At 42.0% G+C, this 26506-nt stretch overlaps 1 protein-coding gene across 3 annotated transcripts in view; it reads left to right on the top strand.

Annotated features, from left to right (window-relative positions):
• TTLL7 (tubulin tyrosine ligase like 7) overlaps positions 1-24334 on the top strand; it is a 124029-nt gene extending 99695 nt beyond the window's left edge. For all 3 annotated transcript variants that reach the window (XM_060232110.1, XM_060232109.1, XM_060232111.1), the window contains 3 exons: positions 2672-2832; positions 4561-4734; positions 23553-24334. In XM_060232110.1, coding sequence (XP_060088093.1) covers positions 2672-2832; positions 4561-4734; positions 23553-23667 — 450 coding nt within the window. In that variant the 3' untranslated portion in view covers positions 23668-24334. The remainder of the gene's footprint in view (positions 1-2671; positions 2833-4560; positions 4735-23552) is intronic.
• Positions 24335-26506: the final 2172 nt, after the last annotated feature.

Raw genomic sequence — 26506 nt, 5'->3', positions numbered from 1 at the left:
AGAATAGACAACCTGGTTAAACATATTCGCCTGGAGTGCCCTTTTAGAAGCCTTTCCCAATCCTACTCTCTCTGAAGAAGGAATACCAGATGCCTCCTCCAGCACCAACAGCCTTTGCATTATGCTAGCATTAACTTCCTCCTCACTCTCATCATCGGAAGAAGCTCAGGGTGGTGGTGGCCTCTTCAGCAGAGTCTTAGGGGCCTTTGGCGCAGGCTGCTTGCCCTTGGATTTTCCAGACACCTTTCTACCCGACATCTTTGCAATGCCCAGGGCCAATAGAGCCTACAAAATACACCCGTGGCCCCCTACGAAGGCGCCCCCAAAGCCGCCCCTCACTACTAAATAGCAGCCCCTGGAAGCAGTAAAAAATGCCTGCCTATGCGAAGCTGTCCCAAGCTAGGCCAGACCCACAAAATGGCCTCCCCTCAAAATTCCCCTAAAATGGCCGCTTTCCCTCGGAGAAGAAAGGGAACCAAAAATGGCCGCTGCCCCACACAACAAGAAGGGGAAGCAAAATATTGCTGACTCTGCTAAAACATCACCTCCCCCAACCCACCAGGGGATCCAAACAACCACAAAAAAACCCTTTGCCCTGCAAAAGAAGGAAAAGGACAAACCACCCACACCCTTCAGCAAAAGGAAAAAAACAATTTTAGCCACAGAAACACCCTTGCTACCCAATTATGGTGAAAAAAAGGGGTGGTGGTGCAATAATAAAATGATCCACTGGCCGTCAATAGAGCTCCTTTCCCTCCCACGAAGCTCAATGCCCAGCCAGAAAGCCAAAGCAAACCGCTCGAGCACGCCATTCCTTTCCTGCTTATCAGCGACCTGATCACTGATAAGCAATGTCAACGCCAAAACTGACAGGGGGGCCTCAACAGCAGTCAAGGAGCCCCCACACCTTCCCGGAGTGCGAGAAAATGTTCCCACCCAAACCGATCCTTGTCTGGGAACTGAAGCAGGGAGTGGAGGTCTGGCTGTCACAATGGCCGAGCCCCGCCCCCTCAAACACACGCCCAAACTGGCTGCAGATCCTCCCTTCCCTTTCAGGGAGGCAGAGCTTGCCCCAGCAGCCTAGCAGCGTTGCTGCAGGCTGCCAGCAATGAATTTTCACAGCAGTCAAACAATATGCTAAATTATGCTAAATTTATAAATACACACACACACAAATACAGTATCTTGGCCACAGAGGTTATTGGTAATATTTTTTCCGGTGATTGATCTTGTTACACACTTCTATTCACTGGTTCCCCATTGTTTGTAGTTACTGTCTTAAAGCAGGCAGAGTGGATTTCATGTGTGTAGAAGTTTAATTTTCTTATATATAACTGAGTTCCATAACCATATCACCACCTGGCCCTTTAAAGTGGCCATTTGATTATAGACCACAGATGTTATGTTGCATAACTTTGTACAAACACCCCTAAAGAAGAAAAATGATGGATGGTAATTTTTTTGTTCGATTAAGTTATAAAATTATTTTCAAAACACCAGGTGGAAAATCAAACAGGATCTTCATTAAGATCTATTGCTATGATTTCTGTGTACTGTTCTTCTCTCCCCTTCCATGAGGCCTCTGGGGTTACAAATAGAAGCCCAGTGGGGCATTAAAAAGAGTAGAAATCGGTTGGCCTTTTAGTCTTGCTTTCCTTTCTGTGTAATTATACTGAAGAAGTCTCTCTAAAAATCCATCTCCACAAGAGACTTTGCTGTTGTAAGGCTTTGGGAAGTCAGTGTGAGCTGCAGGCAGTTAATGTTTGTCAGCATTAGTCAATAGTTCTGATCCGTTAATCTACCTTGGGCACTATTTTAGATGGCAAGACAGTACAGGAGATTTGAAAATAAGTAGGTAGTGGCTCTGCAAAATGGTAATTAAATCTGGAAAACTATCAACAATTACATGGGAGTAAGCCCCATTAAATACTTCTGGGTAAATGTGCATATGGATGGGGTATGAGAGTGTATCATCAGGGAGAGTCTGACTTCCCGCTGTGATTGGAATGTTAACGATAGACTTATTGACCAGCCCAAACACTGATGAACTCTATTGTTCTGGCCTCTGTCTCGTGTTTCAGGCAGGCTGCCTGCTCTTTTTTTCCTTTTATTTTTTAGAGTGCAGCATTTGTATTCATTCCATTCTTTTTCTGCTTTATTTTTTAAAAAATCACCACCAGAATAATTCTTTTTTTATATAGTTGAAAAACTGTGTTGGGTAGTGAAGGGGAGCTGGCTTGAGCTAAATCACAGGGAGCTGTCCAGTCAGTGCTGCACATAATGGGTTTGGACTGCAAATAAGAGCAGGGCTTCCTTAGGGATTGATCCTGAATGGAAGTTACATGTTTAAGTTTAGAAACAGAGCTTCTACAGGGAGCTTATCAAATTATGTTTGTCTCAAGCACCCTAAGGGGAATAACTGATAACTGAGAAATTTCCAGAGAAAATCTCTTATTCAGAATAATTTTTTAATTTGCGCTTACTGTTCCATTAAAAAAACATTCAGTCAAAGACATACTATATGTACCATGTAGCAATGCATCAAATTTTAAAACCTCCTTTAAATGTTGCTTCCTCAGATTCTTAATAAAATTATGTTCTGTTTTCCTTGATGACTTTTTGCCAATATTTCCTTTCCTCCCCCACCCCTTCACCTAAAATACTTTTCTAGGTTTTAGACATTGTGAGAGCAAATGTTCGTTCTGTTCTGCAGCGAATCTGGAGAGTTTCAGATGTTGAATGTTTACATTTGTACCGACTTTTTAACCGTGTCTTTAATCGCCTTCTGTGGAGCCATGGACAGGGCCTGTGGAATTGTTTCTGTAATTCAGGGTAAGACACATGTATATAATAACTGATGTGGTTTTTCCTTGACGGAAAACACATGTTTTTGCTGCTGCTGTGGAGTTATTCCCCCCCCCCCACACACACACGCTTTGTACTGGTAACTCCAGTTACAAATCAATGATTTCTTAGAATATTTTCTTCCCTGTTCTCAGTGCCAGGACAACGATGGTTCCAGTGGGTAGTCATGTTGATCTACAGTAGAACAGCTAGATTGGAGTTCAGTAGCAGTGCAGAGACCAGCAAATTAGAGACTTACTAGTCTCCAAGGGGCGTCTGGACTCAATCTAGCTGGGACAATGGATAAATTCAGTAACTTTCAGACTATATTTACTGAAATCTGTTTGTAAATATGTAAATTGCGATGTCAAGGTTAGAAAGACTGGCATTCCCTACTGCTCTGCTGCTTCACTTCTACAACCATTTTGTACAATGCCCTGTATACTTCAAAAGCTTTCTGATATTTTGGTCAAAGATACCTTTAACTTTGGCTGTTCTGTCCATACCCCTGAAAGCACATGACTGTGGATAGTAGCAGTGTTATTTGTTTAACAAGACTTCACCCCCCACCTCGTTTTGCTTTTATAAAAGACAACTGCTGAAACCCTAGGTTCACTATAGAGAGTTAAATGAAACTATTCATATCAGCAGAACAGAAGAAACCAGTTTAGTTATAATCTGCTGCATGTATTCCAGGCCAATCCCCTGTCCCTTCTAAGTTAGTTATAATGTACCACAATTTACAGATCAGAAAAAAAACCAAGTCCCTTATGAATATGCATACTATAAGACAAGGTAGCAAACCTTGAAATATATTCTGGGAATAAATTCTGTTTTTGACTTTAGATAAGATGATCAACTCAAATTGTGCGCGTGATTTAAAGTAATCTATGGAGCCTCTCCAATACACTTTCACACCCACCCAGCAGCCCTCCCACTGAATTTAGAAAGCATGATTTTATGTTGAGACACTGGGAAAGAATGCATTGTGTTACCTTATGAAAGAAACAAAGTGGACACAGTTATACCACTTATTAGATCAACTTACTGGAATTTGGTTGATAAAAAACAGAAATTCAAGTTTTTAAAAATTGTAAAAAACAGATGAATTCATCAGTTTTCTTATTACTTAGCATTCTCTTTTGCTATCTGAAGTTTTTCTAGTGAGAAATATTTGTGTATAGAAGATATAATATGTTGGATTATTGGAAATCAAACTAACTGCAGTTATATCTGTCAGATGCATGACTTTGGGGCTTTTATATTGATAACACATTTTTTTTTTCTTTCATAACTGATACAAGTTTTTCAATATGAAAACCAATATTCTGGTAATGTCTTCATTTATTTGTTGTTTCGACACTAATTTCAGAGGGTTGCTTGAGCCTTGGTCAGTGTCATTTTTTTTATACTCCCTTTAGAAGGATGTTACTAGGGCTCTTTTTTGGTGCTTAAATAAACAATTGTGCCATAGAGGCACTCAGTGAATAACTGTTCAGAGGCCTTTTTGAATATGAAGATTAACTTCTTAATTCGTGTTTTTATATTTCCCCACTAGCAGCCAGTGAAATATGGTTGTCATTTTTCTGTAAATGGGCAAGGTTGTGCATTCTTTCTTACTTCTCCATGGCAAGGTCTCTCATGTAGAGCAGTAAAGCTTTTAGATTGCCATTTGTGATAGAAATTGTGAGGTCATGTCTGTTTCCATGCCAACAGGAGCTCCTGGGAGACAATATTCAGTAAAAACACAGAAGCAGTGACTGCCGATCAACTCCAGTGCTGCCAGCGAATAGTAGAGCTTTGTAAACAGTGCCTGCTAGTGGTTTACAAATACTCCACAGATTCTAGAGGATCCCTCACTGGAAATAACCCTGACTGGGATGACACCAGGTATATATTGCATCATCTCTGACTTCCCGTATTCTGTCATTAAGAGAAATGCAGAATTACAAGCATTTGGTTCTACCACTATCCTTGAGTATTTTGTTTTTGGAGGCTCATGTTGCAAAACTCACCAAAATAAATATTTTTTATTCAAAAGCCACAGATACTTTGTCCAAGTTCTGCAGTTCTTTACAGGCACAGAAAGATGCTACTTCCCACTCATATATTAGTGAGAGCACCCAATCTTCCATCCACAGATGTGGATCAGCATATGTGGATCAGGCCCATCTAAACAAATGTGGAACTCCATGCACACAACCATCAGTATGTGCATCTAAACACTCAATGTTAATCTCTGAAAATGGACATGTATTTACTTCCGTAGACTGCATGATACGCAGGACAAAATTTTTATAGCTGTTAATGGCTGCCATTTTGAGTTCTGATGAGCCGGTGTCAACAGGAGGTATTCTTTCACCCCTTCAGTTAACATGGAGTCAGAGTCATTTTGTAAAAACAATCACTTAAGGTCACTAGTAATTCAACCTAAAATTCAGGCAACTGCTCTTCCCCACCAAATAGATAAATGTTGCTAGTCTTATTCTCCACAATTTCATAATGCATTTCCAATTTTTTTTTTTCATTTAAGCAACTTTTTAACTTGGTACCATTAATGGAACTTCCAGGTCTAACAAAAACTTTAATATGTTCTGGACTGATTCTTTGAGGTGCTTCCTCACTGTCTGCCTTCTAAAAAGCTCTTGCCCTGCAAAATCTCCAGTTTAGCTGAGGGCCATTTATACACTAGCAAAGGCCATCCTGATTTTTCAACAATGTACATCGAACAGGAAGTTTGTGTCCATGGTATGATTGAAATGTACACAGACACACACACACACACACACAAAAGAAAAAAAACACTGAACAAAGTTCAAGTCCAGTGGCACCTTTAAAACCAGCAAAGTTTTATTCAAGAGATAAACTTTGGTATGCACACATACTTCTTCAGATACACTGAAATAGAAGTTAATGTTCCATGCATATAGGCAGAGGATGAGCAGCAAATTAGCATATAACATAATGAAAATGTTTAACAGATTCAAGGGCCAAACAGGAATAACAAGCTTAGTTTATATGGTTGCCATTTGTTTGGGCTTAATTATGTGGGGAATTGAAATTATCATATGGCATTGTGTATGGAATAGCCAAGAGATCCCAGAGGGTCTGGCTGCTGAAGCTGTAGCTCCCTTTTGACACCACTAGTGGTGAGATGTGCTTATTTTTTTAGGTTGAGAGTGCTTCAACATGCCTAAAATTGCCTAACTTGCTTCAAGTGAGGAATTAAACCCAGTTCTCAGGTTCAGAGTGCTACTCTTTACCACTACACCAAGCTGGAAAACATAGCAAAGGAAATAAATATATCAACATTGGAGATTGATGGGCAGATGTACTCTTCTTAATTGTGGAATGCTGAGCATAATTAACTGCAGCCCTACCATTATGCTCTGCCTGTCTCCTCTCAAGCGTGGAGGTGACCTTACAGCCTCCTCATCTTTGAGGTGGGGCCACTGGTTGTGTAGTATCTCCTCTGTTCCCAGACCAGAGAAATACATTCTAATCTGCCATTCTCAATTACATTACATTCTGCTGTTGATTACATTACATTACAACTACTATTCCAGTCTGCCATTCCAAATAAGAAATAAAATACAATAAAGAGCATGTATAGCCTGGATTGGTGAGAATCCAGATGTAAGGACTGAATGAGGTTAGCATATGTAGTTAGACAAGAAATATCTCTGTTACGTTCTGGGGATTCCATTGTTCTGACTATTGTAATAATGTGTAACTCAGCAGTTTCCCTTTCTAATCTGTTCCTGAATTTCCTTTACAATAAAGATTTTTTTTCTCCAGGCCAGATTGGTAAGAGATCCTGGAGGTTTTTGGCAAGTTCTGGGCATGAAGCAGGAGTCACTTGGGATGTATGTGTGTGAGGGAGGTATTTGTGAATTCCCTGCATTTGCAGGGGACTGGACTAGATGACCCTGGAAGTCTCTTTCAATTCTATGATTCTATGAAAACAACTATGTTGGGGTCACTCACTGAATGTCCTGGTGCTTCTTTGATATCAGATTTGTGTCAGTTTATCCTTGGCATAGGGTTTAACCTGTTTGTCCTATGTAGAGGACCAAAGGGCAATTGTTGGCATTTAATGGCATATATAGTGTTAGAAGATGAGCAAATGAATGAGCCTGAAAAGAGCAGGAGTTTAGGAAGCGTTGCTCCAAATCAGCCATGAAGCTGTTAGCATACTATGATGCCAAGTAGGTGTACCATTGGCTATACCATTAATCTCAAGGTACAAGTTATCAAATTTGAGTAGTTATGGATGAGAACAAAATGACAGCGTTTGGTGGCAATATCAACTGTGGTGTTGTCAGAAATCAATTTTCTCTGGTTTGCAATCCATCTTTATTCGAGATATTGTGTACAGAGCTTCCACATCCATGGTGGCCGAAACACTAGTCTTTGGAAATTCAAAGATTGTATTTTCCTCAGGAAATGTATGGTATTGCAACTTGTAAGCAAAGAGGTCAAATTGGTCATGAAACGCTAGTATTTCCATATAGTATTTAAACATATACATAACAGCAGTCATCCTGGTTTGTAATGGCCTATGGCAGATGTGGAGTTTTGCTGTGTTCCCCTCCCTTACTGATTTCTGGGATCATGGGACCCACACATACCAACAGCCATAAAAGTTGGCGGGGACTCAGCGAGGGAAAAGAAGAAAACAGGGATGCCCTTTTTACAGACAACTCTACTGAATCCAAAAGAGGCTTCTTAGCTGTGGCGCAGAGTGTTAAAGCTGCAGTACTGCAGTCCTAAGCTCTGCTCACGACCTGAGTTCGATCCCCGGCGGAAGCTGGGTTTTCAGGTAGCTGGCTTGAGGTTGACTCAGCCTTCTATCCTTCCGAGGTTGGTCAAAGGGAGTACCCAGCTTGCTGAGGGGAAAGCGCAGATGACTGGGGAAGGCAATGGCAAACCACCCTGTAAAAAGTCTGCTGTGAAAACATTGTGAAAGCAACATCACCCCAGAGTCGGAAATGATTGGTGCTTGCACAGGGGACCTTTCCTTTCCTTTTTCCTTAAAACCAGTAGCTTTGAGAAGAATCCATTTTCTTGGTTGAGGCTAGATGGACTCAAACACTAAGGCTAGATAGACTCAAGTTGTAAGGGTGCTTTCACATATGTGAAATAACACAGTTCAATCCACTTCAGCAACCATTTGCAAGTGGATTTTGCCATTTCACAAAGTCAAATCTAGTTGCAAAGTGGATTGGAAGTGGTTATTTAGTGAAAATGCCATAATTCTGCAACTCTCACGCAGGACCCTTCCCCTGAAGAATGGTAGACGAATGGAACAAAATGGCATCCTTTTACAACATTATATATAGAGTTTATCTCTTCAACACCCCCCCCTCCACAAAAAAAAAGTATTTCCACCCAGTCACACAGCTGGCTTAAACCTCAGCATAACTTTTCAGATATTACGTATATCAAGTTGTGGTTGTAAAAGGAAGCAGAACATGCACAGAATACTGTGGAGGTGTCAAAACAAAGTCATGAAAGTCCTGATGTAAAGGGTAGCACAGCCTATGGCATCTGAAAGTACAGAGAAACAGTGGTTTGTGCTGGAATGGATAATTAAATCTTATTTTTCCTTTCTCCTGCCTTGGCTGTTTGTCCCAAAGGCTCCCACAGGCTGCGATTTTAATTCTCATAGGTAACCTTCAGTTTCTACAGATTATATCTATTGGCTGAGCAGGACTGCAAACATTTAACTAAATCAGATATTTTAGAACTGTATATAATTGGTGGTGGACCAGCTCTGTGTATACAAAGGGATTACGTGATAAACAGCAAATGAATTTCACAGAACAGACTAACACAAATTAATACCAGCTGAAAAAATAATTGATAGAACCAAGGTAACTACACTGCAAAATGAGCCTTGTGCAGTATTAATATATAAAAGTAGAATGATAGTCTTTTTCAGTTAATCAAAATTATATTGACAGGTTGTTCTTAACTTGCAATTATTTGTATTAAAATGAATGACTTCAGTTATTGAAAATGGTGTGAACAAACCAAACAAATCAGTCTTCTAAACTGCAGTTAAGCATCATCTTTTGGCAAAAAGAATGAAAAGATCCAGAGATGTAAAAGTTTCAGAAGTTTTCAAACTCATGGCAAAGAAACCTTCAGGAATCAAATGCAAGAATTTGGGGGGAGGGGATTGAAATGCATGCAATACTTAAGTTCAGGGCTTTTTTGTAGAAAAAACCCAACAGGAACTCATTTGCATATTAGGCCCCACCCCCTGATATCACCATTGTTTCATATAGGGCTTTTTGGCAGGAAAAGCCCAGCAGAAACTCATTTGAATATAAGGCCACACCTCCTGACATCAAGCCAGTCGGAACTGTGTTCTTGTAAGTTCCTGCTCAAAAAAAGCCCTGCTTAGGTTAGATATGATAAAGAAAATTTCTACGAGCATATCCAGCAGTCAGCTTCCACACAGAGACTATTCTTTGTGTAAATCCATGCATTAAGCCTTTCAGACAGAATGATGATCATGTTTATCAGGAGGATTGTATGTAGGATGTTCTCCCTGCACATGTGGTCCAACATATAGTCTAAAAAGGGCTACAGTGTCAAAGGTTTATACGCTATGGCTTGTGAGAATGCAGATATTTGCTGTCTGCCCCTCCACCCCCCACTTGCCAACAAAGGTTTTTCCCACTTCCTGTGTTCCCCAGCAGCTCCTTGAGGCCTCAGAAAAGGAGTGGTCGGACTCTCAGAAGCCTTGTGGACAAAGTGCCACAAGTATGGGGAGGAATGTGGTGGAGGGGAAGAATAAAATAGCATCATTGGCACTTTCATCTTGCACACTTGAAGGCTTTTGAGTCAGCAGAAGCTTTGCTGGTGGAAGAGTGAGGGGAGGCAATGGCATCTAGTTTACTCTGCATACTTCAGCCCGTATTGCCATGGTGTATGTATAGAAGTTTTCCAGCTCCAGCATCAACTTTGTAAGAGACATGATGAGCCTTCTGGGGGAAAAGGGAGGGTGTGTGAAAAAAAGTCTGTGGTTTTGCTTACAGTTTGTTGCATACAGCCTTAACAACCGTGGGGAACAATAGCAACACGGAACCCATATTATTAAACAAATAATAAATTGTTCAGTATTCTTCAAAATAACTATCATCAAGTACCTATATCCTGATCAGAATCAGATTTTGAATGATCAGTAGCTTCCTGTTCTGTGTGGAGAAGTGAAGTTTTGCATGGATTGAAGCATGCGAGCACTTTTCTCAAGTTGGTGTGTATATTTCCACACAAAACCCAGTTTCTTTCATGTGTTGCAGGATCCTAAGCAGGTAAGGGTATCCAAGTGATATATGTTGTTTGTTTATTTATTTGCATTTCTATCCTGCCTTTCCTGAAAACGGGCTTCGGGCATCACAGCAATAAAACAATTACATTATTTTTCAAACAACTAGCTAAAAACAATCAATTTCCAAATTAACAAATTCAGATGACTGTCAAGTCAGAAACCTAAACCCTGGCTCACACAAAATAGATGACAGTAGTCAAGATCAGTTCCTGCTCTAAGTAGAAATGGGCCTGCATGCAGCAGGGAGGCCATCACAAATGCATGCAGCAGGGAGGCCATGTTGATGTTCAGTGATGTCTACCTTCTCAACTAAAGGCCTGGCAGAACAGCTCCATTGAACAGGCCCTGTGGAATTGCAACAGACTCTGCAGAGTCCGGATCTCCAATGGGAGCTGGTTTCATCAGTTAGGAGCCAGGATGGAAAAAGCCCTGCCCTAGTTGAGGCTAAGTAGACATCCTTTGGGCCAGGGACAACCAGAATATGTTGCTCAGCAGAGCATAGAGCTCTCCGGAGGTGGGGGGCAGTATATGAGGAAGAAGATTATATCGGATTATATCCCACCCTCTACTCTGAATCTCAGAGTCTCAGAGCGACTCACAATCTCCTTTATCTTCTTCCCCTACAACAGACACCCTGTGAGGTGGGTGGGGCTGAGAGGACTCTCACAGCAGCTGCCCTTTCAAGGACAACCTCTGCCAGAGCTATGGCTGACCCAAGGCCATCTCAGCAGGTACAAGTGGAGGAGTGGGGAATCAAACCCGGTTCTCCCAGATAAGAGTCTGCACACTTAACCACTACACCAAACTGGCTATCCCAAGGAGAGGTGGTCCCTAAGATATGCTGGTCCCAGGCCGTTAAGGGCTTTAAAAGTTAACACCAGTACCTTAAAAAGGATCCAGTACTCAACTGGTAGCCGATGCAACTGGCAGAACACCAGCTGAATACATGCCCATATAAGTGTTGCAGTCAGCAGGCACACCACCATGTTTTGCACCAGCTGGAGTTTCTGAATCAGAGTCAAGGTCAAGCCTGTGTAGAGCAAGTTGCGGTAATCTAACCTGGAGGTGACTGTCACATGGGTCACTTTGGCGAGGTCCTGAGTGGAGGGATAAGGAATCAGTTCCCTGACCTACCAAAGGTGGTAGAAAGCAGATCTGGCAACCAATGCTGTGATCTAGGCCTTCATAAAAAGCAAGGCATACAAGATCACGCCAAGGCTTCTATCCCTCTTGGTGGCACTTGTGCTGCCGCATTGAGGGTCAGCAGCCCGATTCCAGAACCAACTCCACCCCAGATCAGACACTACCTCTGTCTTAGATTAAGTTTCAGCCAACTCTTGTTTGAGCTACCCAGCCACAGCACCCAGTCATGATCTGCCTGGGCAGAGTCTGGGTGGCCATCCATCAACAGATAGAGCTGGGTGTCATCTGCATACTAGTGACATCCCAGCCCATATCTCCATACCAACTGGGCAAAGGGGCACATATAGATGTTAAATAGCATTGGTGAGAGGATTGCCCACTGCAGCACTCCACATTCCAGTGAGTGCTCCTGGGAGACCGAGCCACTGAGCACCACCCTCTGTCCATGACCTTGAAGAAAGGAGGAAAACCATTGCAAGGCAGTCCTATATGTTTTTAGTATATAGGAATTATAATTAACATAATGCCACAGCTTTCCCTTACATTGTTACATGCTAATAGAAAGCATTGTGAAGATGTAAAGAGAAGCTGAAATTATATGAAATCTTGACATAGAAATAATGACATCATTTCAAAAATATTTCATGACAGGAGGGTCCCTCCTCCAGTTTTTGGGGAAAAAATCCAGTTTGTGAAAAATATTCTGGAGTAGAAAAATGAAACTATGTGTTCTTTCCATCTTTGAATAGGTCTGTTAATTTCTGCCTGGCTGAGCCCTATAAAAATTGTTCCTTGTGATAATAGATTTCTTAAAACAACCTTTCTTTTTAATGGAGAGATCCTTTTCTTTTGATACAGCTTAGATTTTCACCTATGACCAGCAATGCTGAAGTTAATAGTGTCTTTCAATGGCTATTTTGGTATTTAATGACATTTAAATATACCCTTAGGCATTGGTACTGCCATTTTACACACTTGGTCTGGTAGGAAGGAAACCCTAACTCTGCACAGGATCACAGTAGACTAGACCAGGTTTGCTATAAATTCATGGGAAGTCTGAAGGCAGTAACTTGACTTTATCATATGCTGTCAAGGCATTGCCTAGTAATTCTGTAGGGCTAATCGTAATGGCTGTTTCAAGATGTGTTTCATCTTCATTAATCAATGAAGTTCCATGCAATGATGTAACGCTTTTCAAACAGTGCACTCTATTATGTGCTGAAGCTGTAATGAAGTCCAGCATTATGCATTGCTTGTTTCACATTTCCATTTAATGTAGGTGTTTTTAATTTAGGTGTTGTTTTTAATGTACTTTTTAGAGCATTTATCTAATAACTGCAAGTAATTATAGCACATCAGTAATGGGGGATAGATTAAAGAGTGATTATTAGATGATTCATGATAAATTATTGTTTGTGGGATTTCATTCAAGTTCTGCTTCTGCTTATTGCCTGCTTTTTAAGCAAATAAATCAGAGAGTCATTGATAAATGGTGAATGAGTATATCGCAGCGCCAGCCTCACGGCCTCACTGGATCTCTATATTTCAGTCTCTTCGGGGTATTTTACTTGTTTAGATGGATGGGACCACAGCAGCTTTGTAGTTTTTCTCACACAATATAGGCTCACGAGAACTTGAACTTAAAACCACAGATTTATTGTTACTAACAGTCTTGAACTGGGGATATGGGATATATTTACACAGGCTTAATCTTTTGTTTCAGGCTTCACGATTACTTTTACTTTCTTGAGTCTTGCACAGTTACACAGTCCACCTTTAACTCACTCTCCCACTCTAGCCAAGGTCTGGCCTCTTGGGATAGATGTGTCTAGTCACACCCCTCGACTGAAGACTCTTCTCTCAGCCCTTCTTGGTGTCTCTGACCCACATCTACTCCCTCAACCTCCTCACTAGGTCTTTAGCGTAGTTTCCTGGTGTCTGCGACCGTTCAGGTCTTTAACTGACTCACACACACACACAGCCCTCTCGGCTGGTTAGGTCAAGCTGGCAGTCTCTGGAAGACTTCCCCGTCTCCGTCTCCAGCTTCCACTCAGGATCAGCTATCTTTTCAGCCCTTCTCAGGCCCCAACTGACCCTCTCAGTCTTTCTGTCAGGCTCCAACTCTGACAGACTCCTGACTGAGCTCCTGCCTCAGCAGTTTCTTGTCATGAACTAACTTTTTCCCTCCCTGAGAGCTGTGAGCACTCTGCCCCCCCACCCTCAGGTCACCTGACGCAGCCCTGTGCGCCTTCAGTTTATTCTTAACCCACTGCTTTCCGTCACATGTCCCTCCCCCTTTTGAGACATTGCGCAAGGCGAAAGGTCTCAGCCTTTTGCTGAGCAATGGGACATGGGCACACTTGCTTGGGTTACACTACGTTATAACACTTTTGTCATAATACCAACTTCAAAATTATATACATTCTTCATCAGGTATACAGTCTAATTTCTTTTAACATTACCATACAAACAGACTTTTAAAATTCACATTCTTCTTGATAGCGCATCTGCTATCACATTTTGCTTCCCAGGGATATGCTGGATGTCAAAGTTGTAATCTTGGAGCTGTAAACTCCATCTTATCAGTTTGCTGTTCGTATCTTTAACTTGGTTCAACCATTTCAGGGGAGAATGATCTGTACACAGTGTAAACTTCCTTCCCCATAGGTATGGTTTCAATTTACCTATTGCCCACACAATCGCTAAACACTCTTTTTCAATTACTGAGAGGTGTTGCTCTCGGTCCAATAACTTTCTGCTCAAATACAGAACTGGATGATACAGTCCTTCCTCTCCTTGCTGACTTAAAGTTGCACCAACCCCAACATTAGATGCATCAGTAAAGAGGGTAAACTCCTTTGAAAACTCTGGAGTTTTCAACACCGGTTCCGTGGTCAGAACCACTTTCAGATGTTCATACGCTTGTTCACACTCTGAATTCCAGATTACTGGATCAGGGTTCTTCTTCTTGGTGCACTCACATAGCGGTGCTGCTATCGTGCTAAACTCAGGTATAAACCTCCTGTAGTATCCTACTACACCTAAAAATGCTCGTATTTGTTTCTTGGTTTGGGGTCTAGGCCACTCATGTATGGCTTGCACCTTTCCCCAATCTGCTTTGATCTTACCTCCTCCTAGCACATGCCCTAAATACTTAACCTCGGCCATGGCTAGTTGACACTTAGATGCCTTGATGGTGAGACCCGCATCTTTCACTCGCTGTAATACAATGGCCACATGCTGCAAGTGTTCCTTCCATGTAGCACTGAAAATAGCAATATCATCAATATATGCGAGCGCAAATTCTTTCAGTCCTACTAGCATTTTATCAATTACTCTCTGGAATGTGGATGGAGCATTCCTTAACCCAAATGGTAACACAGTAAACTCAAAGAGTCCCTCCTTGGTTATAAACGCTGTTTTCTGTTGATCTTTTGGATCCATAGCTACCTGCCAATAACCTTTTGTCAAATCTAAGGTGGTAGTAAAATTGGCAGCTCCAATTGTCTCGACTAACTCGTCTATGCGAGGCATTGGATACACATCCGGTACTGTTATTTTATTCAATCTCCTGTAGTCTACACAAAACCTCATAGTTTTGTCTGGTTTGGGGACTAGGACTACAGGTGAGGCCCACGGACTTTCTGATGGTACAATTAAACCCAGTTGTAACATCTCTTCTACCTCCTGCTGTACATACTTGGCATTCGGGCCAGTCACTCTGTATGGTTGGAGTGCTACAGGCCTCGAATCCCCTGTGTCAATCTTATGACACGCTAAGTTCGTCTTCCCTGGTACATCTGAAAAGATTGTCTTGTACCCTCCCAATATCGTTTGTAATTGGGCTCTCTGTTCTCCATTAAGAGAAGGGGCGAACTGAACCTCCTTAATGGTTTCTTCCTGGGATATTTTCCCCCAACCCGACAATTCAGTTCCCGCACTCACTCCCTTCTTTGCAACTAAAACCAAATTACCCCTGTCAAAATAAGGTTTTAGCATATTTACATGGAACACCCTACATTGTTCCCCATCTTCACTTAAGTTCACTACATAGTTCACGTTGGAGACCTTATGGGCGATGGTATAAGGTCCCTCCCAGGCCACATCTAACTTGTTCTTCTTCCTGGGCTTCAAAACCCGTACTCTGTCTCCTGGCTTGAACTCTCTGTCTCTGGACTTGGAGTCGTACCACTGCTTCTGCCGTCGTTGCGACCTTCTCATGTTGTCTGCAGCAGCCGTCATCTGCTTGGCAATTCTTCCAGCGGTGCATTGTTCTTGCTTCTGCTGAATGAGCCGCTGCAATTCTGTTTCATCAGTTGTGATGCATAGCTGGTCTGTGGATGGGGAAGCCATACTGCTCAAAACTTGGACAGTTGGTTTCCTAGCTTGGACAACAGTTCCATTAGTTGTCTTGGGAGAGGATGACAAAGGAGCACACCTGCCAACTAACGACTTTGATCGAAAAGGCTTGCTGGTCTGGACGGTTTCTTGCTCTGTTGCTTGGCTGTGTCCTCTGCTCACTGGTTGGGCCACCTCAAAGGGTTCCAAAGAGCCAAACATGCTCTCCCCTTCTTTTTCTGTCATCTCCCCAGTTCTCTGCCATAGTTCCTTCAGGCTGTCATCTTGTTGCTGCTCTCTGAGGAATCCTGCAGCAGGGATGGTCTGCAACATTGTTTCCTCTTCTTCTGCTGGTTGCTGTACACACACCTCAGTAGTTGCTTCTTCTGGCCTGCTTCTTGTAACAATGTTGACAGGATTAGCTTGCTGTCTCTTTAACTCATCAGCTAAATCATTGCCCAATAGAAGCGATGTTCCTATGTCACTCAGGACTCCCACAATCCAATCACCTTGGAACTCTCTATACTTGATAGGAACTTCTGCTAGGGCCACTTCAAATGTAGGTCCTTTAATGCCCTTTATGGTGTAAGATTTCCCAGGCAAATACTGATGACTTTTTACTAATTCTGGCTGTACTAGGGAAACCTGCGCCCCTGTGTCCCTATAAGCCTTGACTTCCTCGTCATTTACTGTCACAGTCTCAGTATATTCCTCACTCAAGCTCTCCTGCACCTTCCACACTTTCAGAACACTATTGGGTCTTTCTGGTGGTGTGTTCTCTGGAAGTGAGGGGTTTGTTTCTACTTCTTGCTTTTGACTTTGCACTATTTTAACTGTCTTAGCTGGTGGGGTCTTTTTCCCTTTTTCTGGGCAAAATTTGGCATAGTGCCCAATTCCTCCACATTGGAAGCAAGCAGCCTGGGTCCTTCTATATGGAGGTGGACTGTACCGCTTTGCAGGGTTGTTGTTACCCGCCCCAGACTTCTCTGGAGAGTTCCAGACTCGGGGTTTTTTAGTTGGAGCAGTCCACATTGATCTCCCTAGATCTGATTCAATCTCATCTAGAATCATAGCTGCTTCTTCTACTGTTTTCAACTTCTTGTCTCTCAGAACCCACCTATACTGAGAGGGGACTTGGTTATAAAACTGTTCCAAGCCCACTAAGTTTTTCAGGTCTTCTAAAGTGGAAACTTTACTCCCTTCAACCCATCTGTTCAGGGCTCTGTCTAACCGACAACCTAGTTGAGAGTATGTTTCTCCAGGCTTCCTTCTGATTTCTCTAAATTTTTTCCTGCTTTGCTCTGCTGTTAAGCCAAAGCGGACTCTGACCCTTTCCTTACACAATTGATAATCAGAAGTCTCCTCATCCCTCAGTTCAGAGTAGATTTCACTCAACTCTCCACAGATCTGAGGTCTCAAATAAATCATTCTGTCCTCATCAGCAACTCTTAAATCTTTACATGTTCTTTCAAAATTAAACAAAAAAGCTTCTACATCATCCCCTTTTTGATACTTGGGGAATTTCTTTTGTTCTACTGTGAGGCGCCTCTCACTTCTAGTATCACGTTGAGACTCAGGCCTTCCTTGAATCTCCTGGAGTTTCAACCTGTACATTTTTTCCTCATGTTCTCTCTCTGCTTCCCTTTCTCTGTGTTCTCTCTCTGATTCCAGCCTAGCCATTTCCATTCCTTTTTCTCTTTCATGTTCCCTCTCTCTGTGCTCTCTCTCTCTTTCCGCTTCCCTTTCTCTGTGTTCTCTCTCCTCTCTTTCTACTTGAATTTTGGCCATCTGAATTTGTTTTTCTGCTTCTATTCTGGCCAATTCCAACTGTATTTTCATAGCCTCTATGCTATGAGTAGGATTCTCCTCAGGAATCTCCTCTTGTGTCTGCCCATCCCCCGTGGCTGTGGTAGTTCTCTTAGGAGGAGCCATTTCTGACAGGAATTTTTCACAAAACTGTCTTAATTCCTTCACTGCAGTGTCCCTCTACTTTCTGTGTGTCTTAGTGACACTTATTTTGGGGTTTTTCTTCGAAATCCCGACGCTGGCAACCAATTATCGCAGCGCCAGCCTCACGGCCTCACTGGATCTCTATATTTCAGTCTCTTCGGGGTATTTTACTTGTTTAGATGGATGGGACCACAGCAGCTTTGTAGTTTTTCTCACACAATATAGGCTCACGAGAACTTGAACTTAAAACCACAGATTTATTGTTACTAACAGTCTTGAACTGGGGATATGGGATATATTTACACAGGCTTAATCTTTTGTTTCAGGCTTCACGATTACTTTTACTTTCTTGAGTCTTGCACAGTTACACAGTCCACCTTTAACTCACTCTCCCACTCTAGCCAAGGTCTGGCCTCTTGGGATAGATGTGTCTAGTCACACCCCTCGACTGAAGACTCTTCTCTCAGCCCTTCTTGGTGTCTCTGACCCACATCTACTCCCTCAACCTCCTCACTAGGTCTTTAGCGTAGTTTCCTGGTGTCTGCGACCGTTCAGGTCTTTAACTGACTCACACACACACACAGCCCTCTCGGCTGGTTAGGTCAAGCTGGCAGTCTCTGGAAGACTTCCCCGTCTCCGTCTCCAGCTTCCACTCAGGATCAGCTATCTTTTCAGCCCTTCTCAGGCCCCAACTGACCCTCTCAGTCTTTCTGTCAGGCTCCAACTCTGACAGACTCCTGACTGAGCTCCTGCCTCAGCAGTTTCTTGTCATGAACTAACTTTTTCCCTCCCTGAGAGCTGTGAGCACTCTGCCCCCCCACCCTCAGGTCACCTGACGCAGCCCTGTGCGCCTTCAGTTTATTCTTAACCCACTGCTTTCCGTCACAGAGTAGTTTCCTAATATCATGGTAATGAGGCAGTGGTGATGTCACAGCTTCATTAAATAACAGTCTAGTGTAGTCTGATCTACCAATACTTTCACATCTTAGCTTGTGCTCAGGTGATTTTTTTTGAGCAATGAAAGCTGTTAGGCCTTTAGAGTTGCACCTTCCCTAGGATCTGATCCTGGAGCTGTAGGGCTCACCATGCAGAAGCAAGGAGCTGGAAGGCTGTTCGCCCTTTAAAAAAGAATAAGGGAGATGTGTATGTTGGATCTGGGGAAGGGGTGGGTTTTTTAATTATAAGGCTTTTGTTGCTTCTTATTTTTTTCTTCTTAATGGGCACATGGCTTGGATTTTTGATTTTTTTTTTAAACTCACCTTTGAGTAGCAGCAGCTGAATTATGCAGCTATGTAGTAGGATGGAGGCAAAGAGGTGTATTGGTTATAACAATGTTCTAGAAATTTCATAGCCGCATTGTGTCCCTCAGTCACAATAACACTGGGTGTACTCGTCCGGAAGGGAAAAGCTGGTATTATCTTTGAGAAATCCACAATCTGCTGTTTTGAGTGCTGGGGATAAGATGATTTTCCCACAGCACTGATGTCACCTGGAGAAAGGATTGCTGTATTCACTGCAGTATCAATGATGCAAACATTAGTAGTATGTGGTGAACCCAAGCCATCACTCCCGGCCATTAGTTTTGAAAATGGAAAAACTTTAGCATTTTACAAGCATTTCTGGAATAGAGAAGGGTTTAGGTAAAACCATTTCAGATGAACAAGTTTTACTGTATATGCCCAGTATCTGAAGGAGTTCATTTTTGTGTGCTTGTTGACACTGGCTGTTTCCAAAAACTAGACTGACCTAAAGTGGCATGGCTACAGATGTATGAACATGTATTCAGCCAGCACTAATAAATAGCCAGTGTGGTATAGTGATTGAGGGTGTCAGACTAGGACCTGGAAGACCCAGGTTCAAATCCCTACTCTGTGACTGGCTCCAGCAAGCATCCTTGCCACTCTCAGCCTGATCTATCTCACAAAATTGTTGTGAGGAGAGACTGGAAGAGAAGGATACGGTGGGGTATAAATGAAGTAAATAACAGATGGCAAAATGAGGAGAGACTGGAAGAGAAGGATACGGTGGGGTATAAATGAAGTAAATAACAGATGGCAAAATGACAGTAAAGTGATGGAGGTAGGCTGTATTTATTCACCAAACATGTTTTACCATGTCTGTAAAAATTCTCCCTCCTCCAAAGGAAAACTGAAGCCTTGTCTCCCCAAGCATTGGAATTAGATGGTGGGAGAATGGACTAGTATTGTCTGGTCAGTAGTGAGAGAGTGCTTTGGAATTGCTAAGCTATGTAAAATGCCCTCTGCATACAAAATGTTAGTATATTGAAGAAATGTTTTAGCCCACTGATTTGTCTGCTAAGCTGGCATTCTGCTTGCAAGGAGTTGTTAAAGTAGAGTAGCAGCCGTAAATGACATTACTTACTGAAATAGGCTTGCCAATCCCCAGGTCCCAGCGGGAGTTCTTCCGCTTTCCCAGGCTCCTTCCCACCCCCAGTCAGCTGGCCGGCGGGGGGAAGCCCCTCCCCCAGAGGACCATGTGCCTTTCCACCTCAGGAGGCTTCAGTCTCCAATTGAAAGGCTTCCTCTTGGGATGGTGTGTCTGTGTTACTTGGAAGAAGTTGGCAGCAACTCATGAGTAGAGAGGCCACTCCCTCGCTTCAGAGTCGCCAGAAACAGCAGGGGGGGAGGGGGCGGGGAAGGGAAACGTCTGCTGAGTACTTCATTATTCCCTATGTGGAGATCGATTCTCATAGGGTATAATGGGGAATTGATCTGGAGCTTTTGGGGGCTCTGGGGGAGCTGTTTTTTGAGGTAGAGGCACTGCATTTTCAGTATAGTATCTAGTGCCTCTCCCCAAAGTACCCCCCAAGTTTCAAAACGATTGGACCAGGGGGTCCACTTCTATGAGCCCCAAAAGAAGGTGCCCCATCCTTCATTATTTCCTATGGAAGGAAGACATTTAAAAAGGTGTGCCTTTAAATGTGATGGCCAGAACTCCCTTGGAGTTCAATTATGCTTGCCACACCGTTGTTCCTGGCTTCGCCCCCAATGTCTCCTGGCTCCATCCCCAAAGTCCCCAGGTATTTCTTGAATTGGACTTGGCAACCCTATACTGAAATGTAACATTGGTACATTCCATTCTAGCACCGCTTTCTGCTGCTTAAGTAGGCAAGGCCTACCACTTTGATTCATCTCTCTTGACCCTCTCCAATATCACTTTTGGTTATCATTCTCAAAGGGTAGATGACTTTTTTGCCATCAAGTTGCAGCCAACTTTTGGTGACCCCATAGAGTTTTCAAAACAAGAAACAGACAGAGGTAATAGTTTGCCATTGTCTGCCTCTGCAGAGCAACCCCACACTTCCTTAGTGGTCTCCCACCCAAGTACTAAACCTTCCTCTGCTTAGCTTCTGAGATTTGAATAGATTGGGCTACCCTGGACTGTATCCAGATCAGATCTAATGAGATTACATACTGGTAAGTAGATGTGATATTGCCCTTCTGGACTGTATAATTTCAGGTGGGTAATTTGTATATTTGAGTGTCCTCTCTTGCTGAAAATGGTCTGTATGGAGAAAATCAACGTGGCAACAAGAAGGCTAGGTTAGACACAGTGGCCTGTATTGATATGACACTGCAGATCAAATGTAACTAAATGCAGTTTACACAAACAGTGTAAGTAGCTTTGCAGTTGCAAATAATAAAAGTAAAAGTGAATACAAGTAATGTACAAGTGAGTGTAAACTAATCTTCAGTAAATGTGAGAGATGTTAAATTCCTTACGTCTGCAACTTGCTAAGATTATTTGGTCCTCCTGTGCTCCCCAATGGTTTGCTCAGAAGAGACATCAGATGCAAAGCTGGAGGCATTCCAGAGAAATTTAGGCATATCAGAGTCCTATTGAAATCAATGGAATGTAAGCATTTAAGTGTACCCTTAATTCCTGTTGACCTCGGGCTTCCTCACATGATGTTTTTTTTAGACAAGTCGGTGTGATATAACGGTTAGTGTGCTGGACTTGGAAGACCTGGCTTCCCATTGTTGCTTGGTTATGAAGTTCTCTATGTGACCTTATCATCACCACTCAGTCTAACCTATCTCAGTGGGTTGTTGAGTATAAAATGAGATAATTTTGTTTCTGTGTATCCTACGTTACTACTCTGAGCTCTGGAGAGGAAGGAAGTGCCATAAATGCATACACATTTGTAGGGGGAGAAAGAGAGCACACAAATGTACCATACTAACTTGAGTGGTTATGGTGTAAATAGCCACCCAGGCTTAAGAAAAGGCCCCTGCCCTGTGCAAGGAAGTTGCTGGCTGCCATGCTGGCCTTGGAGATGATGTGTGTGAGGTGGCTGATGAGTCAGATGGCTAGAAGATGCTAGGAGGCTGCACAGCCATAGGCTCTTCCTCTTATCTTCCCCTTCATTAGAGTGATGGGCTGTCAAGAGAGCCAGTTTGGTGTAGTGGTTAAGTGCACAGACTCTTACCTGGGAGAATCAGGTTTGATTCCCCACTCCTGCACCTGCACCTGCTGATGTGACCTTGAGTCAATCACAAGTTCTCACAGAGCTGTTCCTTTCGAGAGCAGTTTCTGTCAGAGCTCTCTCAGCTCCACCTGTCTCACAAGGGTGTCTGTTGTGGGGAGGGGAAAAGAAAGGAGCTCTGAGACTCCTCCTGGTAGTGAGAAGCGGAGTATAAATCCAATCTCTTCCTCCTCCTCCTTTCTTCTTTCTTCTTCTTCTGCTGGGGGCCCACCCAGGCCAGGGCTTCTTTCTTGGATGCCCTGTGGCTAAGATTCACCATTGCTGTATTAGCTCAATAATGTATAGAATGTCTTTTTAAGGCTGTTTTACCTGAAAGTGTGTCAGTTGTGGTTTCCAACCAAGCTATAAGATTGCTCTTCTGCCTGGGGATTGTGACCAAGTTGCAATTTCCATTCTTTCTTTCCTGTTACCAGTCCACTCAGGCATCTTCTCCAAGGTTCATTTCCCCACTCACCATCCTCCAGTTTTTGTTCCTTCACCCCCTTGGGCTATGAGGTACTTGTTTCAAACATTTGTTTTCAGCATTTCTGTGAGGTTTCAGTGAGCTTCACTTTCATTGTATGAGTGTTTGCTTAAACATAACTACAATACTGGTGGCCTGTTCATTTTTCTAAATGAGTGTTTGTGTGTGGTCATGTAGAAAAACACCAAGATTCTGGGACGTTGCCTATTATTGTACATCTGTGAAGAAGGTAGCCAGTATCAAAAACATCCCATCTAATCATGATCCTGTAATCCCAGAGGAATAGCACATACACATTTGTAGGGAGAGAAAGAGAGTATACACATTTGTAGAGAGAGAAAGGTAGCATGAATGACATGTGGTGCATATTCCTTTGCCAGCCTCCCATGTAAAAGATTGTGCATGTACAAAGAGTGGTTCAGGAAATCAGATTACCTTTAGGTGTCACTGTAGGATTTACATTACTTTGTAAGAGCACCCATCAACCTTCTTTGGTTGGGAGTGTTTGTGCTGGGCAAGATCTGTTAGTTGTTTTCATTGATCCATTGTTCCTTTAGATTATTGCTTTAAGTTGTTAAAAAGCCCCCAAACAATGGTCCATATATGTATTCTGTGGTAATTTGGGGGGTAGGGGGAGTCTCCTGCCTGAACACTGAAAGGTAAGACAAGAACATCAAGTGATATCTTGTAGATGTTCACAGTTCCTGTATTAATTGGGATTGGGAGAAACATGCTGCTCAGCATTTAACCTACTGGTATGGATACAGAATATGAGCAGAATGTGACATCACAGTGGGACATGAGGTATATGTGTCACTGATCTTGTCAAGAAAGGATCTCCATGGAGTTGAGAGAAACAAATTTGGCCTCCAGAAATGTATATCTGTGTGACCCAAAGTTTTAAGTAATATTTGCCTTCTATTTAAAATTATGCCTTCCTTTTTTCCTTTCTAAATAACTTTTAGATATTCACTGCCAGGACCTTTGCAGTTCATCATGAAACCTTCCGCTGGTTTTGGGTGTGGCTCGTCTGGAGTGACTCGTTCAATTTTGTTTACACCTAGATACGACCATTCTTGAAGCGAATGGGAATGTTACATATAAGAGGCAATGTCTTTTATTTTTTCCCCTCAATGTACGATGGAATTGAACATAGATACTGTTATATATTTATTATAGTATATAAAATGTAGCTCAAAAACCTGCTGTAAACTCTTAACCTTCCTGGAAATGTAATAAATCTTATTAAAATGTTTACAGAGATATATGAATGTCCAGATCTTGCTAGGTTTTTAAGTCATTCCTTCCTACTACAAATATTTTTGCTGCAGAATCACTAAAATAGAATTAATCTGGGGATTCTATTACAGTGCTAACTTATTTTATAGGCACAATAACTTTGGACTTGAAATATTTATGCAAAGCCTACTATTGTCCTGTCATAGGTACTGATACGTCATCAGGATAGGTGATGAAGACTGAATAAAGTAATAATTACTATGTATTATGATTTCTATAGCACATCTAAAGAGAAACCTGTGAAAACCAAAATCTAATGTACCTTCTGGCATCTTTTTAATATTAAGAAAATTATGAGAAATGTGTAATTTTTATTTTTCAGTAAGGGCATGCTGAAATATCTGTTGGTTTAAATGAAGACAATCCACTGGGTAAATTATTCAGTACCGTCAGTTCTGACGTCGTTTCTATCTGGAGCCTTGTAATAAAAACAGACGGCAATGATTAACATTGGTTCTTCCTCTGTCCTTCTTGTGTCTTGAGACTTTGGGTGCCTTCTGGGACTGCACAGCCATTTACAACTTTGTAGATATTGTGCATGTTTTCTGCTACTTAATGGACAAAACAGGCCTCTTCCAGAAGTACTGTAATGCTACCATATCATCTCCAGATCTTATGAAATAATGTATTCAATGAGGTGCATTTTGTTGTATTGTGAAGGGAATCCTCTGCTGTGCAGCATTTTCTTTCAGAAACGATGAAAAATGGGTTCGGAAATGTAATTATCTAGTGGCCTTTTTTTGTTGTTGGGAAGAATTGGTTTTCCAGACCAGGAAACTGGCAAGAACGTGACATAGCTATAAGGTGTCTGTGACAACACAAAGGAAGTAGCATGCATATGATCAGCGGTAGTTCTATCAAACCTCTTCAATTTTTGCCTCTGTCAGCAAAGTCAAATGCTAGTTCTAGCTCCATAAAACAGCCTGATTTATAAACAGCCTGATTTAAAGCATAGTCAAGACACATGTTTTCCTGGCTGTGAGAATGTTGCTAAAAATGGGATCCCTATACAAAGTTGTCTTTTGTGCATATTTAGAATAGCTTACTGTGCAGATGACTATCGTGCAGATAATCTCTGGGACCAGAACCAAGAGGAACATGGAATTGTTGTACAAGGATTAAAAATATCACAGCAGCCATTCATATGCTGCAGCAAGGTGTGTGGTTGGAGACCTTGACACATGGGTGCCCCTTTCAGTGACTTTCTTGTGTCTATAGCAAAATGGTTCTAGTGCAGAGCCAATGATACTGCAATACTGGTTCTTCTTTCTGTTTGCTCACCATCAAATTAGTTTTGTGATTGAATACACTGATTCCCAAAGAGTGGACTGCAAAATGTTATGTCTTCAAATAAATATTTCATATGGATCACCAAACTTCTGAAAGTTGGAAGAAGGATAGATGGGAGGTTCTTCCCGAACATGCATTGTGTGTGCACAGGAAGCTACCATCAGTCAGCCGATAGCATGAATTATGGAAGAATCAAAACTTTGTTCAAGCTGTGTAGAACTAAGTGGCTAAAGAATACTACCCTTATGACATGTAACTTCAGACATGTAGCAGATATTGGGAAGACAGTAGTGTACAAGAACATTGGGCAACAGAAAAAAAAGGTAAGTCTTGAGACAGAGAAGGTATCACTGGTGTTTAATCTACCCCTAAGAGGGTTGTTATTTTGTGCATGTGTGTATGCATTGCTTAGAAAGCCTCACATTATATAGAAAAATAAATGGGGTGTGGGAGGAAGCCTTTGGAACAGTAGGAAGTGAAAAGTTATTAAAATATTCAAGGTAGAAGACCATAAAATGTGTAGCTTCATGTTGGTGTAACTTTTAATGTCCTCCATTTTTTAAAAAAAATTCTTCCTATAAATTTTAAAATTAGCATAGTGGGACACAGGCTAGATCCAGGTGGGTAGCTGTTTTGGTCTGAGGCAACAGAATAAGAGTCCAGTAGCATCTTTAAGACCAAAAAAGTTTTATTCAAGGTATAAGCTTTTGTGTATTACACACACACTTCTTCAGATACAATGAAATGGGAGAAAAACATTCAAATTTATAGACAGTTGAAAAAAATGAATTAGCATATAACAATATAAACATTTTGAGACAAAGCAGGGACAACAAGCCAAGTGCACAGGGTCAACAGCATGGAGGGAAAAGAACATTTGATGCAATAAATATGTCAAACTGGAGCTAAGTGTGTAATTGTGGGAAATGTACTTTATGATGCCCATCTGCTCCCGTCAAACATGAACGTGACAATCGCTATATGTTATTCTAAATACCATGTTGTTCTTAGAGGTGTTGTGTCTGAAAAAAAACCCCTATTCCTATATATTGCATTCTATTACAAACAGTATTCCATTATATTATTAAAAAGGGAGAAAGAGAGAGAGGGGAATGTATAAAAGTACAAAGGATGCATGTTCTTACAGAGGATGTATTTATTTAAACTAACAGGAGGAACTGGAAGTCCTAATACGAGAATGAGACTATGACATAATAGGCCTTACTGAAACTTGGTGGAATGACACTCACAACTGGAATATTAGGATTCATGGGTACAACTTATTTAAAAGGGACAGGCAAATGAAAAAGGGCAGAGGTGTAGCAGTATA

The sequence above is a fragment of the Heteronotia binoei genome, chromosome 2, assembly GCF_032191835.1.
Source record: "Heteronotia binoei isolate CCM8104 ecotype False Entrance Well chromosome 2, APGP_CSIRO_Hbin_v1, whole genome shotgun sequence".
In the NCBI taxonomy this organism is placed as follows: Eukaryota; Metazoa; Chordata; class Lepidosauria; order Squamata; family Gekkonidae; genus Heteronotia; species Heteronotia binoei.
This window is presented reverse-complemented; position numbering and strand designations above follow the sequence as displayed.